At 37.7% G+C, this 17,992-nt stretch overlaps 1 protein-coding gene across 3 annotated transcripts in view; it reads right to left on the bottom strand.

The window, feature by feature from the left end:
* Window positions 1-17,992, bottom strand: part of PDSS2 (decaprenyl diphosphate synthase subunit 2) — a 117,161-nt gene that overhangs the window by 38,612 nt on the left and 60,557 nt on the right. For all 3 annotated transcript variants that reach the window (XM_039568946.1, XM_039568945.1, XM_039568947.1), the window contains one exon: window positions 5,259-5,457. In XM_039568946.1, coding sequence (XP_039424880.1) covers window positions 5,259-5,457 — 199 coding nt within the window. The remainder of the gene's footprint in view (window positions 1-5,258; window positions 5,458-17,992) is intronic.

Raw genomic sequence — 17,992 nt, 5'->3', positions numbered from 1 at the left:
ATAATAAAAATATACACTGTAAATATACTTAGCAGATATTTATGGTTCAAATCTTCCACCAGAGAAAATAAAGAAGAATCTCTCTCCCAAAATAACTTCCATTGCTCTGAAAATAACTTATCTCAAGTACATTTATGAAGGACCTTCTACTTACCTCAAACAAAATGAAAAGCACTGTTCTGAGGGATGGTAATTTGAATCTATTACAAGTCAATAGCTGCTAATGGTTGCTTTTACACTGGCAACTATTAACATTTAGTTTCCATTAAAAAAGGGTATTTCTTGGCAGATTCGTGATGGGTTTTTTTCACAAGTTTATGGTCTTCTCTTGACATCATTCAGGGAAAGAAAAAGTCTCATACAAGTACCACCTTTGTTAAATGACATGTAAAAATCAAAATTGTAGATTCTAGCTGACTTGTTTGTCAATTCTCAAAACTGTCAATCTACATCAAAAGAGCAACTGGCATCGTTTCAGAAAAGAGGATATTCTCTGTATCCTTCACTGGACACCAGGGAACCAAGCTGCTTAAGTTCCAACCTGAGCCGTCCTCTAGGACCACAACTGATGCTACAGATGTAGAAACCATAGTTCAAGATAAACAGTTCTTATAGGAAGTGCAGTGCACCTTCCGGTTGTTGCAACAGGAAGACATAGGAAGACTTAAATGAGTAACTTATGGATGTTCATGTAAACACAAGGCTTATTTGATAAACAACACACTTACGCCTTTAGGAATGTAGAAACTTAACATAAGGAAATGGATCCACTATGTAAGTACTACATCTGTGCTACTGTTTATTTATGAACAAAAAACGCTTAATAAAATAATGCTCTACAACGTGGTCTTCTGGCAGAACTCTGCATTGACAGACAAGATTCCTAAATTCAATTCCAAGCTTTCAGCCTGTAGATTTTGAAGTGTTTCTGTGATGAGTTTAATCATTTCAAGAAGAACTGACTGAATTATACTGTGAAAAATTGAGTCAGTTCTTAAGATTTCAGTAAGAACTAGAGAGAACACTATCATAACACGCCCATTACATGTACTTCACGTTTTTGGGATAGGCTTTTTCTTCTTTTGGGGAGGTTCATTTCCTGTTTTGTATAAGTTGGGTTTTAGTGGTTTTGTTTTGGTTGTTTGGCTGGTTTGTGGGTTTTCTTTCTTTAAATACAAAGGGATGCCTTCTTACCAGTTTATGGAGCTGCAAGAAATGCATTTACAGATTATTTTACAATTTTCTAGGCATTGCACTAAAATGCACCACTTCAGCCTTCTGAAGTTCTATGCATCACTCTCTTTAGAGTGTAAGAGCATCAAAACTAGTTTTAATTACGTTTTTTAAGCATCCCCTCTATAGTTTTGTAAGACAACTGATGATTCAGATGCTCAAGGAAGCACCAGCTTTAATGCTGTGACAGATTTCTTCCAACTTCTTCTCTCTGTTATAAACCCTGAAAAAGCACATTATTTGATAATATCGAGGTCAGTATCCACACATCACTTGTGGTAAAATGCCCATACTCCACATTCAGCTGCCAGGTGACAAAAATGCCAATTAATGTTTGTTACTTTTGCTATGTTTGCATCTCAATGCCGGCCTAAAAATATTATAGGAAGTGCAGGTTACTTAAGCAGAAATCAAAGACAAAACTAACACTTTTTGCTACCAGAGTCAAAGGAGGACTTTCATTCAAAAGATTTGCTTTTAGCAGTTTCATCCCCACATTCTTAGCTAGGCAAAGCAAGATAACAAATGTTAAAGATATACTGTCTTCAGATGGCAACAAAGAACTACCCATTAAACAGATCATTTTACAGTTCTTAATAATTTATTAGCACATTTATTTAAAACTGCTTATGGTCACATATCCCACAAGATAGCTGGGAGGTACCCTATTTTGTTAGGCAAACATAATTTACTTTTCCATCACTCCCACACCTACATGTTTACAATGACTTCCACATATATCTTAGATATATCTTATCATGATCCTAGTATCAGAGCACTGCAACCTCAAAATGAGAAAACCTAGCAAAATAACCCTGTCATCCCATATAAACACACCCCAATCCAATAAGTCAGCACATTTCCACACATTATGGCACTGTTAGTTAAGTAGCAAAACACAGACATGCCCTTCCTTGCCAAAGGTTCGCCATTCCACTGCTGATATAACAACAGCTAAAAGATCCCAAACCAATTCATCTTTGGGCTCAATTCTGTTCTAAAATCCATGCATTAGCAATAAACAATCTGCTACAGCATGCAGTTCTTAAGTAAGGTTTTATCCATATAATTTTCAATCAACAACATAATTTATCACTGCAATCAGCAGGCCAAGAAGAGCCACCATCCAAAAGGTTAGTTTATATAAGGTGATCAAAAAGTTAACATGAATGTACAAAGAATTGTAAATACATGTGATCTGATCAATCTAACACTTTGTACTGTACAGGTTTTTGAAGAAAATAGTACTCATTTTCAACAGTTTTTATTAACTGAAAAGATGTAGAACTTTGCCATGATTACAAAAATGAAGCATACACATGCATCTGCCCTTCAATACTTAAAGCCTCAGTTGATACCAACTTTGCATCCATAATTAATGTATCATGATTTCACAAAGTAGAAAATGAGAGTGCTTTCTTCTGAATTGTTATATGTTCAAAAAACAAAATTTGAGATGATTTTGTAATAGCACAACAGCAGAGTTTATCTTACAGGAGGCTTTCTAACTGACATTTCAAGAAATCTAGAGTCGTTGTACCTCAGAGACCAAAAACTATGAAACCCAAAACACCACCCCAAAACCTTCTTTGGCATAACTTTAGCAAGCTTATGAGAGATATGAGCACTAGTTTAAAAGAAAATCCCAAAAAAGCAAATCCTGAGCCTTGATTCTTGTTAACATCATTACAGTTATATTCTACAACAGTAGCAAGAAGAGGAAAATTACTACGAATTAACAACAACAATTCCTATATTTAATGTTATTTAAAAATCAAAGTGTTACCTAAGGCAATTACCTTGCAGCCTTTTAATATCTACAGGGAAAAGCCTAAGGGAAAATAATTGACTTCGCTAATTTTACCCTTGGCAATTATAAAATAGCTCTGCATTTCATTATGACTACAGAATTTCATGTCTAATTGTCAGCCCCGAGAGAAGCACAGAGATAAATGCATCCTGCACAAGCTCAGACAAGAATTTACCAGCACAATAAAATTATCTTGGTAGCAGTGAGTTCAGTTATGCTAAAACCCCCTTTAATTTAAATTCTGGTCTATACAACAGCTATGCATGTCTGCGGAGGTTACAGCTACCATGGTCAGTGCCATGCACAGTAAAATGCTGCTCATTTCATTAGCCAATTTGCTAAATGCCAGCAAAAAAAGCAGTACTGTGATTTTTACTTTTTACATCAAAGAACACAAAACATTATGAAGGAAAAAAGTCACAGTTATTTCACACTGCTAAAAAACAGATGCCAGATTTGAAAATTCATCATTTACAAAAGAATAAATACAGTATGTTTAAATCATTGCACCTGTCAAGAGATTTCTATAGCTTGTACTTCAATTTTTCTAACTTTGCTAGTAGGGTTAGACGTATGAAAAAGAATAATTTACTAAGTCAATCAGTTTCCATAATGGCATCCCACTTATCGTATGTAGAAGCTATGAAAGTATTTAGATGTCAGAAAAATGAAAAAAAGTGCTAAAATGTTTTGGCAGAATTTTCCAACATGCAGTATAATGATTGCTTTAAAAAAAAAAAAGTATTTCTTTGCACTTGTGCTTCATTTCACTGTAGGCTTGTCTCCTGGCAAGTCTTCAGGGATTATACATTCCTGCTGCAATACTTAATGATGTACTAAATGCAAAGTAATAGTTGCTACGTTTTAGAAAAGTTTCCTCTTATGTTGAAAGAGAAAATTGATGTAGGGCTAAATCCTTTGGTCTGTGCTGAGAAACTTGCAAGGTATTTTAAAAAAATGAACTGATACAAATCAATGATAATTACTAAAATCAGTTACACCCCATTTTGATTGTGGTATGCACTATTTAATTTTTTTTCTAATACTTACTACAAGTTAGCTCCATAATGGCTTAACCCACTATTCCAGTAGATTGACATCTAATTTTCTGTCTCTCCTCTTGAATCTCAGCTCTGTGTTAGAAAATGACACCACTTCTGAGAGAAACTGTCATACTCATGATCAAAGGAGTACAGAAATACTCAACTACCACAAGGAGATTTAGCACAAGGATCTAAAAATAGACTCCTTAGGCTCACAATTACAACTATGCTGATTATTGACAATTGCACAGGACAAACATTTATTTTATGCTACAACATGGCAGCAATCTTCAAATGTATGAAAAGCACCTCTGCAAAAAAGTACTGTTTCCTGTTTCCATTGGAATGGAACACTTAGCTTTTCACCATACAGTTAGGTGTTACACTAGGCTGGCATAGGGATGCCCAGGAACCTCTCTCCTTCACGGGAGGTTTTAAGAACAAGCTAGATAAATGCAGGTCAAGAATGATTTTGTGTAGCTGATCCTATTGGGTGAAAAGAAGAACTGTCTAGAGACATTATCTCTTAACATCTCCATCAGTCTCACTTTCTAAGGTAATACATATATACAACTTGTTTCTCATTAAAAACATCTCCCTGTAAAGTTTCAAACAGTTTGGTTGAGCAGTTGGATTGCAGCTGTCCTTTAGAAGCCAGTACATCCACATTAGTAGGGCAATCCAATATTCAGGGGCATCCAAATCCCTAACAAAGTAACTTTATTAAGAGCAAAAGTCACCTGAGACAAAGCAGTAAAGCCTTTTGCCCCCCAAATTATCTAAGACAGCAAACCTTTCACAAAGCACAAAGTAAAAGAAAATAAAAGACCAAACATGTCTTCAGCTGGAAGTTTGCCAGAGGTGTTGTAATCTGACATGTCATGAAGATGCCACTGCATATACCCTAAATTCACCAAATTAACCACCCATCCATTACTACAGTGCTTCAGAATCTATACTAAAGACTGCATCACAGTAATTCTATGACAGTGGTAAACACATTCACAGCAGCAGCAGCCTGTCAAATTTACAGCTATAACATTAAGTGTGACAATTTTTAAATGATGCTCCACACATACCTACGTAACTGCTGATTTTTTTAGAGGGCCTCTCTTTCAAAAGACTTGCTAATATTTACTTCCATTGGCAGTAGAGGAATTTTTTCTTTTTACCTTGGTATTCTGCAACTGTGCAAGGCTTGCGCAAGCATTTGCTAGAAGAAAATCTCCACTCAAAACAGCCATTTTATTCCCAAACTGCATATCCTTCAGTGGGCCATCACAGGACTTGAGCTCACCAATGTTTACTATGCCACGATGCACCAGGAAGGCAGTATGGATCAGCTCCGTAATCTCAGCCAAACTTCTTTGACTGAAAGAAAAAGCACAATTATGTTTGAGGCTATGAAGAATAGAGATTCTTAGTGAAAATAAACAACCAACCACATGTACTAAACAGGTACTTTATTAATTATCATGTAGCTCTTCTGTGTACTTCTAGAAGCCACAACCAGGAGGTGTTAAACACAGAGAACTGTCACTAAGTATTTCCAGGCAAGCCGCAGGTAACACAGGTTCCACTTCGGGGAATGCTGCCCTTTGTTTGAATTCTTTCACAAAATAAAGCAAAATAATCAATATAGTCCTCATGGTGCTTTCTTTTTTTGTTTCGTCTACCAGAAGCTTGGGGGACATTGACATGAAGAAAATGCCAGCAGAAAGTACTGATGGAAAGAAACAAAGGACATATCAGCAGGGGAGTCCTGAGCAAGCCAATCCAAACACCCTAAGAATGCTGCAGTCAACGACCGCTCAAATTAGAGTTAAATTAATAACAGGATACCTTGCAGCTCAGTACTACCAAAGCGGAAGGGTAGGGGTAGGGGAAGGAGAGGAAAAACAGCTGAACATTTTAGAACTGTGTACTAACGGTATTTCACTGGTTGTTTTAGTCAGAAGCAGCAAGGGGGACTGTCTAGCAAAGAGGCCAGTTTTATTGGATAGGTTCACAACACAGTGTGCTGCATTCTGGGTTTAGGGGTTACAAATCCCTGTGCGAGCCTCGCCATAGAGGTTATTCCACAGAGGCTTGCTCTCTATTTTAACATTTTGGAAAAGGCATGAAAAGAGTCATTAGCCCAGCCCTCTCCACGCCTCCTCCCACAATTCAACCGTAGACCTCGACAGTGACTGTCCCTCCAAGGAGCCCGGAGATGCCACCTTAGCTCAGAACGACAAGGAGGTGTTGAACATACATAATAACTGAGCAGGAATAAGGGGAGGGGGAAACAGAGCAACGCACTGGAGCATCCTTTTAGCACTGGAAACACATAGGACTCATTTTTACAAAATCTTCAGCACATTCACATCTTTTCTGACTCAAGCAGTTCCCTTTATGCCATGGAGACTTCACATATGAGCAAAAATGCAATCCCTGCCCTCAACTAAACAGATAACTAAAGGCCTTAAAGTTCTAATTAATTACAACATAGTACAAAGGCATGTTATGTTCTCTGTACTTATTCAGAAGTGGCCAAGCACTGATTCATTGAGTAACCAAATTGCTCCATACCTTCACATACAAACACACCTGCTGGTACATGCTCAGGTTAGATTCTGCCTCAGTACTAACATAGTGCTGAGCAAATTAATTCTGTTTCCTCTGGACAGTGCACATGTGTTCCAACTGTCCCAAACCATATTAATCTAAAGTTACCTTCTGCCCCAAATATATGTGACCTGCAAAGAGCCCCAGCAGCAACTGTTTCAGGGCAGTGGTCACTGCCAATTAGCAAGAAGGAAGAGCTGGGATAGTCACACGGCCTGGGCAGGCACACAAAAGGCAGATGAGCTGGAGGGAGAGCATAAATAGAGGTTCCTTATGTATTTTGCCATGCACAAAAAAACTAAGCTGATTTAAAAGCTGCCTTTATAATTCACAAATTGTTGGCTCCATGCAAAGAAAAACAATTCAAAAAACAAACAGTCATTCTCCATGTAGTTAAGAAATCTGAAGGTTGAGGCTGCTTTTCAAAGAGGTGATGGAGAAACTCACACAACCCAGTCGCACTATTGTAATCATGGTTGACTCGGCTCCAACAAAGGGTTAATAAATTTTCAAGCTCAGAGAAAAAGACTAACAAGACATCCCGATGCTCCTGCTGTCATTGTCAGGGCAGCCCTTGGAGGAAATGTCCATATCAATTCAGTTTATCAGATGGACAGCTGATCAACATTAAACAGACTTGCTCTGGGCAGATTGAGCCGAGCTACCTGTTATGAATAGCAATGAGAGCCCTCTGCTCCCTGCTGCCGAGCTCTGCCATTTCCGACTGCCGCAGATCCCAGGACATATGGGGATCCCTAGTGACGAGCACACAAAGCTGCAGCTAACTCAGGCGACGGCTCATTTCCCCCAGCTGAAAGCAGGCATTAATATCCTGAGGAGACCAGGCCTGCCTCTGTGACCCCCAACTATTGAAGCAAAACAACGACTGTCCTCTTTCTTCATTTAATAAGCTTTTAATGAAGGAAATCAAAATCCCCGCTTTGATTTCAGCATCGCTCTTCATGAAAAGGTTACACAAATACATCAGTGTCATGCTTTCCAAATGCTCAGGATCTGGATGTTTTCATTTCTTTTTCTATAATCCGTTTGTTCTTCAAATGGTATTTGTATTATTTGTGCTAACAAGAGCCATATTAGGCAGATAATCTAAGCCTAATTCTGATCTTACATACTGCTCTTCCACTCTCTCTCCCTAGCAGACTAAAAATATAAGAATCAGTGCTATTGCAGAAATCCCAGGCAACACATTTTGTAATGCTTTTTGTGATAATCTCTATAATACCCAGGCACAATCACAAGTCCACAGTGCCGCTGATACAGGAGGATCCTTGACATGACTTTGTAAAGACCAGCATCCAACAAATAAACACTGCTGTTATGAAGTTGCTGCTAAATGGCTGAAGAAGGACTATACACAGCTTTCTCCATCTGGAGTACAATTCTGTGATTAACTAATTTCGTATTTGAAAGCAGCCAATCCCAACATAAAAAATAATGTTTAAGCAACACTGGACTTTGAAACAGGGCAAAGGGATGACAAACTCTGACTGCTTCCATCCTGTTTTCACTCCAGAGCCCACAGTCACAAAACAAAGAAGTGGTTACCACAAGAATTACGTGTACTTACCTCAGCACAAGGTAGTACTGAGAAAACAGCCAACATTTCTAAACACACAAAGTTCCTAAATGGAAGTGGGCTAAGTACTAGGAAAGCTTTTTCACCAAATGCTATCACACTTCCATGCCTTTCACCTCTGATGCAAGAACTCCCTGCAAAACACCACCAAATGCCCCAGACTCCACTTATAGGCATCACATTTCAAGAAATGATACTGTTTTGATCTCCACACATGCCATAACCACCTATTCTTTCTCCCTTTAGAAAAATCAACCCACAAGCACATGCACAATTACATGAAGAAATGGTTGTTCCAAAGACAATGGTACAGGGGCTTGCACAATACCTGGGGCACCTTACTAAGAAGTTTTGACGGGTCACAACCTAACTGGCTGCTGTGGTTTTAACACTTGCTTCTGACTCCTTGTTCCTGCACTTTCAGTACCAGTGCTCCTAACCTAAACCTCTGTTAAATGCTTGCTATAAAGTATCCCTTAGATTAAGAGCTCCTCAGGCTGTAAATGTCATCCTGGAAACACAAAGGAAAAACTAACTATGAGCAATTAAAAAGCTCTTCAGCAACATCCATCGAAGCTACACTGACACTAGGACTGTGAAACACCAGCTTGCAGGAAGATACTAGGAAAACAAAAATTTAGTTGTATGGACAATTAGATCCTGCAACAAGTAAAACAAGTGCAATTTCTATTCCCTCCCTTTGCTCCCATCCTGCAATGAAAGCACACAGATCATTGACATTTAAGTATGTTTTGGTGAACTTTGATAAACTTCTGAGCAGCCTTCAAGAAGCCAGTACCATTGCTTCAAGAGCTCTTACAAGTGACTTCAGTTCCTAATTTCAAGTCCTACTCTAGGAAGAAATAATAGGATTCTGTAAAACATATGATAAAAGAGACATATTGAATAGTACAGTTGTATTGCTGTGAACAAAAGAGCACTTCAGCTTAAATACTCCTCAGCAGTATTTGTGATGGAAATTCAAGTTCTCAGTAACAGCAAGAGAACTTGAGTCAGTTTACCTTTCATTATCAGCTAACCATCAGAACTACACTGGGCTTCTCAAGGGATGACAGGTTATGCAAAGAAACATTTAATAATTAAAAATGTCATTCTCAGGCATGATATTTCACAGAAATGGGCCAAAGACTTAAATTAGCCATTAAAAACCATATTTGAAAATTTTTGAAGCAACTAATATGAACAAAGATAATGAAAGTGATAGATAAATCTTTAAGAACTCTTATCATTGAAGCTTTGTATTAAAGTGACTACTAGTACACACCCAAGATTTGAACATCTTCTTTGTGATTGTCAATTCAATAGTTTCCCTTCAATACAAAAAGGATTAATTTGGATGAAAAGCCTCACATTCAGCATTTAAAAAAAAAAATTTAAAAATACCAGCATCAATTCCATTTCAGTGACAACTATAATAATCTACATATACACACACCTATGAATCTGAAATAAAAAGAAGTAGTTCTTTAATGGAAAATTACACATGAAAAAGCATTAACTAAAGAATTAAAGTAATTATCTCAGGCACTGACAATGTATTTGGGCAGCACTTGGTATCTGATTTTACATTTTTTTGTGAACAGTGAACAGAAAGAAAAATTCTATTAAGACAAGAAGGTGCTTAAACTACATTCAAGTTGATCTTGTATGCTCTGGGTACTAGTGGGGTGCTGCACCAAGATAGCCCACTTAGTTACACAGCAAGGAAGGGCAGTGATTTTTACAGCTCTTTTTTCCATTCACCTGTCAAAGTCAATGCCATGGTTAATAAACCATGATTAGAGGAACAAAGCCTAGTGAGTAACAAATAGCATCATAGTGATGGAAAGTCTCATTCCCATCTTCTGTGTATAGCCTCTTTCATAAGAAATTAAATGGCAGGGAGGCAGGTGTTTAAGCCAGTCAACATGTATGGCAGATGCCGTGATTTCACCAACAGGAAAAATCTTCAGGGTAAAGCAGCAGATTTGAGCAGAGCACCAAATATTCACTGCAGTACCATGGCTCATGTGTCTGTTTTCCAGCAGAAAACATCTACCCACTCCTTTCCTTTAACAAGGTTAGAGACCAAGACTTCCATGGTTCCTTCTATCCTGGTCACTAAACTACTGTAGGACTGTCTTCCACCTGAGGGATAAATCAAGTTGAAAGGCATCAGTTCCATGAAGTTTGTTGAGTATGCTGTTTAATTGCGTTCCTAACAACCGGTCTAAACTGTCTACATACCCTACCTCTTTCATCTCCTTCCCTTCCTAGTATCACAAAGTTTTGGAAGCAAAATTTCTATCAATACTCCTTCATGTATTTTTCTTTATTTTTGGAAAGACCTTACATTTTCACTGTCACCCCCACCACTGATTATTGCTTAGGTTCTTTTGCAAATTTTGTCTTAGTAAGATCTTCCCTCAGCCCATTATAGGATTTGAAAATGTTTTCTGATTTCTAGTGGGCAGACATTCACTTGAACTTGGCAAGCCAGTTTCCTTAAGAATTGTAGGTAGCTGGCAGTGGAGAAAGAGAAGCCTGACTTGAAGTCAAGGTCCTGTTCCCTTCCTTAGTGCAGGAATTACAAAGAAGAGTTTTTGCAGGTCTTGGCTTCATTGTTAGGTCTATCACAGAACAACCAATTCCCACTTTGTACTCCAGATGCAACATGCAAGTGAACCAACTTGTATCAGTTTCCAACTAGTGCCACTAATGTGCCAACATGGCCACCCCAGGAGCCCTCGAGCCTGGGAGCCAGCTACCTGTACCAGATTGCAAGAATCCACATCTGCACCATCATCCCCAGCAAAACGAAGCCCTAACTGGTGAACTTGTGTCTGGCTTATTCCTATAATCAGCATCAGTGGCCAAAGAACAGTCATCACAACCTATACCACATTTTTCTTGGGTTGGATGGCCTCATCACAGCAATTCCCCTTTCAAGTCACACAGCCTAAAAGAAGATTAATAATGCCAGTTCAGAAACAAAAGTATCAATTATGGGAAACAGGTGAGAGAATCTAGACAAAGACCTGGTAAGGATCACTACCTCAAACTCAGTTTAAAAGGAAAAAGTGTTAATCTGAAAAGCCAGAAGGAAAATACCACCAGAATCACTAAGTCAAACTGATGCTTTCCAGTTCCCAGAGGCAGGCACCCAGCCTGGGACCAATAAAGAAGGGAATACCAAGAGGAAACCTGCTCAGTAAGAGGTACCTAGCTACTGTAAGATCCAGAAACCAGTGACAATGCAGCTGTGTGAACAATGAGGAGCAGGTGGGCTGGGCAGACATGGTAAGAATCTAGATACACTCACCGTAAAGACCAATCTTGTCATGTTGGGACTTTATTAGCAAGAAGAATACAAAGGACATTCTGCAAGAGACAGGTATTAAAAGAACAGTGAGGAGTGGTGGCAGGCCTAGGTATGTTTTTTAATCCCCACAAACCCGGATATGAGAAGCTTAAATAGCTTTTTATCTTATTTCAGATTTCATAAGCACTAGAAACTGTTAAAAAAGGAGATATCAAATACTTTTCCGGTTCTCAGAGATCCTTCCTACACTGCTAGAGAAGAAACAGACTTGAGACATGAGCTAGTACTTACATAAGTATTGTTAAAAAAAATAGCTTTACAGCTTAGGTTTTATGGCTTTTTTATTTTCTAAAGGAAGGATGGCTAGCTTAACCTAACTGATCAAACCAAAGGAAAAAACATGAGCATTCACCTGAAGACAGAAAGAAAAAATTAGTAAGTTATCTGGAAAAAGATTTCTTGGATTACTTGAACACTGATGCCAAAAATCAGTAATAAAATGTAGAGCTCCTAATTTATAAGCATATTGTCGAATTTATAAAATCACATATCATAATCACATTTTAAAATCGCTGGTTATCCCTATGGGAAGATTCACATTTCCAAAATGAAGTAAAGCTGTCAAATGCAATATTTTGGTTTTATAAGGCAATTATCAAGATTTAAACTTCTAATAAAAGCCAAGTTGAAATTCCATTTGGTATCTGCTATAGACTATATGAACAGCTATGTAGACCACATTAAGTACTTCATCAAGTAATAGCACGAGCTAAGATGTTTACTTCTTCAAAGATCTACTTCTCTCATTTTGTACATAATGATGCAGATATTCAGTGTTCAGTATGCTCATGCAATAATGTATATCAGCAATAGGTAGGTATATTGGCAATGTATTGACACTAGGTTGAATTTCTAAAAGGAATTCTGCTGGCTCAAGAAATGTTGCATTTAACTTGAATTCTCTATATTAAAGATTCAATTTGCTACAAAGACCTCATATCAGAAAAATTAGGGGAAAGTGAACATGAGTTCAATACATTTGTTATATGAAAACAATATACTCCAAACCAATACACAAACATTCTTTATAAATACAACAGATAATATTCACAGGCATATATTATACATGAGCAATATTTTCAATGATAAAACAAGCTGAATAAGTCAGATAAATTAAAAAGAAAAATTTGAATACTTTTCAGAAACTCCTTATGAATATTTCACTATATGACCAAAAAGCCACAAATCCCCAATTAAAAAGACTAAGCTGATTAAAAACAAAACAAAAAGCAAAAAACCTGTGATTTAGACAAAGCCAAATCAGCTGTAAGTCCTTCCCTATATAGCTTAGACAAACTGAAAAACTGATAGAACCAAATACGAACCAGAGAAACTAGGCAAGGAAGAAAATTGATAAAGGACTGGATGAGAAAATACAGAGATGGACAGGGAACTGAGCAAAGGCAGTTTAAAAAAGGATATACTAAAAAAACCTCAAACCTAAGAACAACTTTAAGAACCGCATTGGTCCATTATGTAAGGTTAGGCAGAAACAAAACCACATAAAGGCAAGGCACTTTAGAAAGCCTGTTGTATTTTAAGCAATGCATTTACACAAGCAGGTGTTTATATTTCTTAGCCCACAAGCGAATAATGCTCATGAACAGCAGCAGTGGGTAAGATTTTACAGTTTGCAGGTCCAGAGAACTTACACAGGAGAGAAGGCAACAGAAAAGGAATAACACAGCTAATAAACAGCAAAGAGAATGAATAGTCCTCAATACAAAGTCAACTGAGCTGGTTCAATATGCTTTACTCAAGTTAAAATACGCAATGCAAAAAAAAAGGTCGATCAAAAGATCTCAACGCACACCAAATATATACAGGACTAGAGACTCTTTCAAGAAACAAGCACCCAAAGTTTGGAAAAGGGTGGAAGGAGGGTAAAGGAACAGGTCATCCAAGATAATCAGCTAAGATACAGAATGCAACTGTGGTCAGAGCGCAGTAGGATCCACAGATGACTTAAGGGAAGAATATTAGCAAAAGTAGTGTTTCTGTCAACCCTGAGTTTCTGATACCAGTAAAAACTATTACTTGAAAACTTCAGTCGAGAAGAATTTGAGAAAGGACAAAAATGTTGAGAAGAGTCATACTAACAATCAAAGCAAAGCTAACAGATGAAGCGAGGAACAAATGCTATTTCATGCACGGAGAAGGCTGATATTGGATCAGTAGATTTGGTCACAGACATTTTAAAAAAGGTTAAGTATGTACACTACAGACAACAAATTCAAGAGAACATGCTGATTATCAAGCAAACATAAAATAAGATCCAGTAGCCTGAACCTAAGGAAATCCAAAAAGAAAAAAGGGAAGGCACTTTCCAAAATCCCTTACAAAGAGCAACAATGGACTCTCCATCTACGGTGCAATTGAAGGTAACACTTGATGAACACCCATTGCACAAATACTAAAATTGATTACAGTTGGGGAAAATCTATCTGACTACCAGAATGATATCTCTTAGTTATTCATGTATTAATGAACAGTAAAGGCAAGGAAAGGAAACTTTTCAGATAATAAACAAAAGATGCCTAGATTTGGCAGCATACGTTGGTCCTTGTATCTGAAAACTTACCATTGGCCAGAAGCCCATTTACTTTTAAGGAGGTATAAATACTTTCAGCACTGAGATTTACAAATGCATTTATTTCAGCCACCTTCATCAGGAGAAACATCAAAACCAGAGCCATTCGGTCCATGAGAGTTACCTCCCATTCCCAGCACAGGAACACACACAGCCACCATCAGGCAGGGAACCCATTCTATTACAGCAGGTATATTAATTCTGTCTTACAGTGCACAGAAAATAAATATTTCAAAATGTATTTGAAGCAAGTTCTGCAAGAGGAAACAAGCTGCATTCAAGATTCATTCCTGTCTTCACATATTTAGGTATCCACACTGGTAATGCAGTACTAACCTGGGAATACATACAAGTATTCCCACAAAGAACAGGAAATAAAGGAAAAGAGAGACCTACAAAATTATTTTATGGATATAACGGTGTGTATTTTACGTAAGTATACATATTTTATTGAATTACAGTTTTCTGTATAACCATTTGGAGGTTCTAGCCATGCAAGTCACATTTATTAAAGGCAGCATGTCAAATAAGAGTTGACAATTACAGGCTATATCAATACACATTATGCCAGATGGTAATGAGCCGTATGCAGAGGGCCAGCCATCCAAAATAATCACACCATTTTCCACAGAAATGTTGAAGAGGTTATGGTTTATTACACAGTGCTCGTTAGATATACAGTGGCAGCATTAGCAATTTTTCCTTCATTTGTGTCTCATTTAAGACTCTGCCCCCACAAGCCCATTCAAATTAGTACACAAGGTTAAAATCATTACAGTCAGTGGGAAAAAAAATATTAAGTTTTATTTTTATTTTACAGTAATGGTAGATCAAAGGTCCCTGGAATCTATTATTCTCTCAACTATTATCTAACACAGGATACCAAAAGGAATGAAATTCACTGTCATTTGCTGTGAAGAAAGATAACCGATTTTAAATGGGTAAACTCGGTACTACTTAATTAATAACGCTAAGTGAAAACAACAGTTAGGTTGTGACACAAAGTGACAAAAGTCAGAAAACTAAAAGTTGAAACTGAATTTTCAGCCTTGGCTTTGACCTTTCTCATCTGCTCTTCAATCTGCTGCCTTAACAGCGTGGAAATATTTAAGTGACCAAAAGGCAACTCATCCTTCACAGCAGGTGGAAAAAACAGTTGTCTCAAGTAACTAGAGTGTCATCTCTGAGAAAACACCTATAAGATGATTTAAAATACCTTTCTACTCAGCTGTGTATGTTGGCTTCCAGTTAGAAAATTACTGTTGGAGACGTATTTTCCTGCCTTTTTGTGTTTATAGATGGTATGGGGGTGAAAAGATGTAACGAGGCAAAAGTGAAAATTTGTCAGCACAAGCAAAGATATGTTTATCGCTCAAAAACATGCCAATGTCCCCCAAACTCCAAGTGACAGCCAGCATTTGGAAGTCTTAAAATTGTGAAAGAGAGGAAGAACTTAAGTACTGGATGTGCCACCTGACAACATGACTACAGAGAATTGTCTTTTGGGTCCAAGCTCCTCTTTTGAAGCATGCAGTGCATCACTTGGAAATCTGGGTCTCCCATCAGGCAGCCACCCAGCTCTCATGGCCAGGGCATCCTCACACCTCCTTCCTCAGCCACTCCTGCTGAGTTATGCTGCCATCACAAAACCTTGAATTATTCATTCCGCCAGATGGCAAAGAGTGAAAAAAGTCAGTCTCCAGGAGAGAAAGGTGGGACACCTGGACTCCAGATCCTGCTCAGCTAAGTAACTTACTAGGAGGGAAACAACATTACAAACTCATGCATTCCTGACCTAGATGTCCTATATCCCTGTATTTAGAGAAATTTACTGAAAATTCAGACAGAGAAGTACTTTTGCATCCTTTCAAATTCTCAAGAAAGCCAAACCTGGACTTCTTGCACCCTCAGTGAATGCTTAGTCAGCAGCTAAAGAACACAGACCAATGTTAACAGCACATCTCCAGTTTGACAACCCACTCACAAAATTTGACCAACAAATTTTATCTGTGTTTTGAAATTGTTTGAAAGACACAAAGCAGGTTTTATTTAATAGGGTCTTAGAAAAAGTGCTTACAAAATTAAAAAGAATTCCATTAATTCCAGGCAATGCCAGTCTTACGAGAACTGAACAGGTACTCTGGTAAAAAACTTGTTTACTGTATTTAGTTAACAACAATATTTTGCAAAAAGGTCATCCTACTACCTGCCCTTTGTACAGTTAGTTTTATTACTGACAAAACCACTTACCCTAACAAGGTGGCACTTTTACAGGCAGACACCAGCAAATATGAAGCAAATATGAAACTTGTGCAATGCAAAACAAATGCAAGCCCTGATTCATTATACAACTCAATGGGCATCAGGCTAATTTAAAGGTCTAAATAGCAAACATAATACAGAAGTTTTATAGTTATTTCCATGCTAAGTTTCCAGACAATGCAGACTAAGTTTAAATGCTAACATTAATTCAAAAATGAACACCAGTAGCCAACTTCAAAAAAACTGCTCACAAGAAAGCCCACCTCTACACAACTGCAACTGGTTTAGAAACAACAAAACAACCACTGTTCCCTTAAAACAAATGGATTATATTTCTAATAGTCAAAGGCAAAAATAAGACATTTTAAACTGATGGGGTGAAAGAACAGCAAGCCAAAAGAAGAGTTTACAATGGAGTAAGCGTGAAGGCCTTCCTTTTGGCTTACTGAAGTGAGCAAGTTTTAGGTATTGTAAACAAGAGTAAAAAAAGGGCAAGATAGGAGGTGATCAAAAGCTTTGGCAACAGCTGCTGTAGCATGGCTTTGGGAAAATGTGATGGCAGGATACACGATGCAAGGATAAACCGTCAGACTCAGAACTGAATAAGGTATGTTGACCAAAACCCTCAAAAGATGAGGTATGAACCAAAGGATTCATTTGTAGACTGGATGACCTTGCTATCACCACAGCAGAAATCAAAAGGAACACAATGACGGAGAAAATCACGAATTTTGTTACGGAAATGACCAACATTCCTTCCCATTTGATGGCAGCATGTGTCAGCCAGACTGCTTGTGGGCACCAACCAGGGCGCCCATCCATCCAGTATTACCCATATTTGCTCTACAGCCCCTCAACAACATGTATCCTCCAATTATATCTCATGCATCTATTCCATAAGAAATTTCACATCATGGTTTAAAAATAGTTTTGACTATTCTGTGGTTTATTTAGCCAAAATATTTAAATACTTGCACTAAAACCAGCTACAAAGATATGAAGGGAAATGCAAGGTCTCACTTGCAGGTAAATGCAAGAAACAGGCTACTAACAATTAATTCTATGAATCTTACCTTTTTTATTAGTTACTTCACAGCTTTGCAAGACTGAAGCATGGCTATAATTTCATTTGCAATGACTATGGGAGATAGTTTGAACCACTATTAACAGAAATTCCCATTTCTGTGCACTGTCAGCTATTCTGAGACTGCCAGCTTGACTTATCACTTCCACTTTTTCTCTGAAATCTCTCTGAAGAGTTTGTCTGTAATTGTATCCAATGTAGCTGAAAGACAAGGTGCACTAACCTTGACATTAAATCTCTAGTACTAATGACACCTGAAATACGGGGAACCTTTTTATGTGAGAGCAAAGAAGGTAACCTTTTTTAGGCTGTGAAGAATGAACACTTGATAAATGAGCAGTCCTGTTAAGAGAATAGATTGTTCATATGTCTAACTGCACAGGA

This window comes from Corvus cornix, chromosome 3 (genome assembly GCF_000738735.6).
Source record: "Corvus cornix cornix isolate S_Up_H32 chromosome 3, ASM73873v5, whole genome shotgun sequence".
Classification (NCBI taxonomy): domain Eukaryota; kingdom Metazoa; phylum Chordata; class Aves; order Passeriformes; family Corvidae; genus Corvus; species Corvus cornix.
The sequence above is the reverse complement of the archived record's forward strand: the minus strand, read 5'-3'. Positions and strand labels throughout refer to the sequence as shown.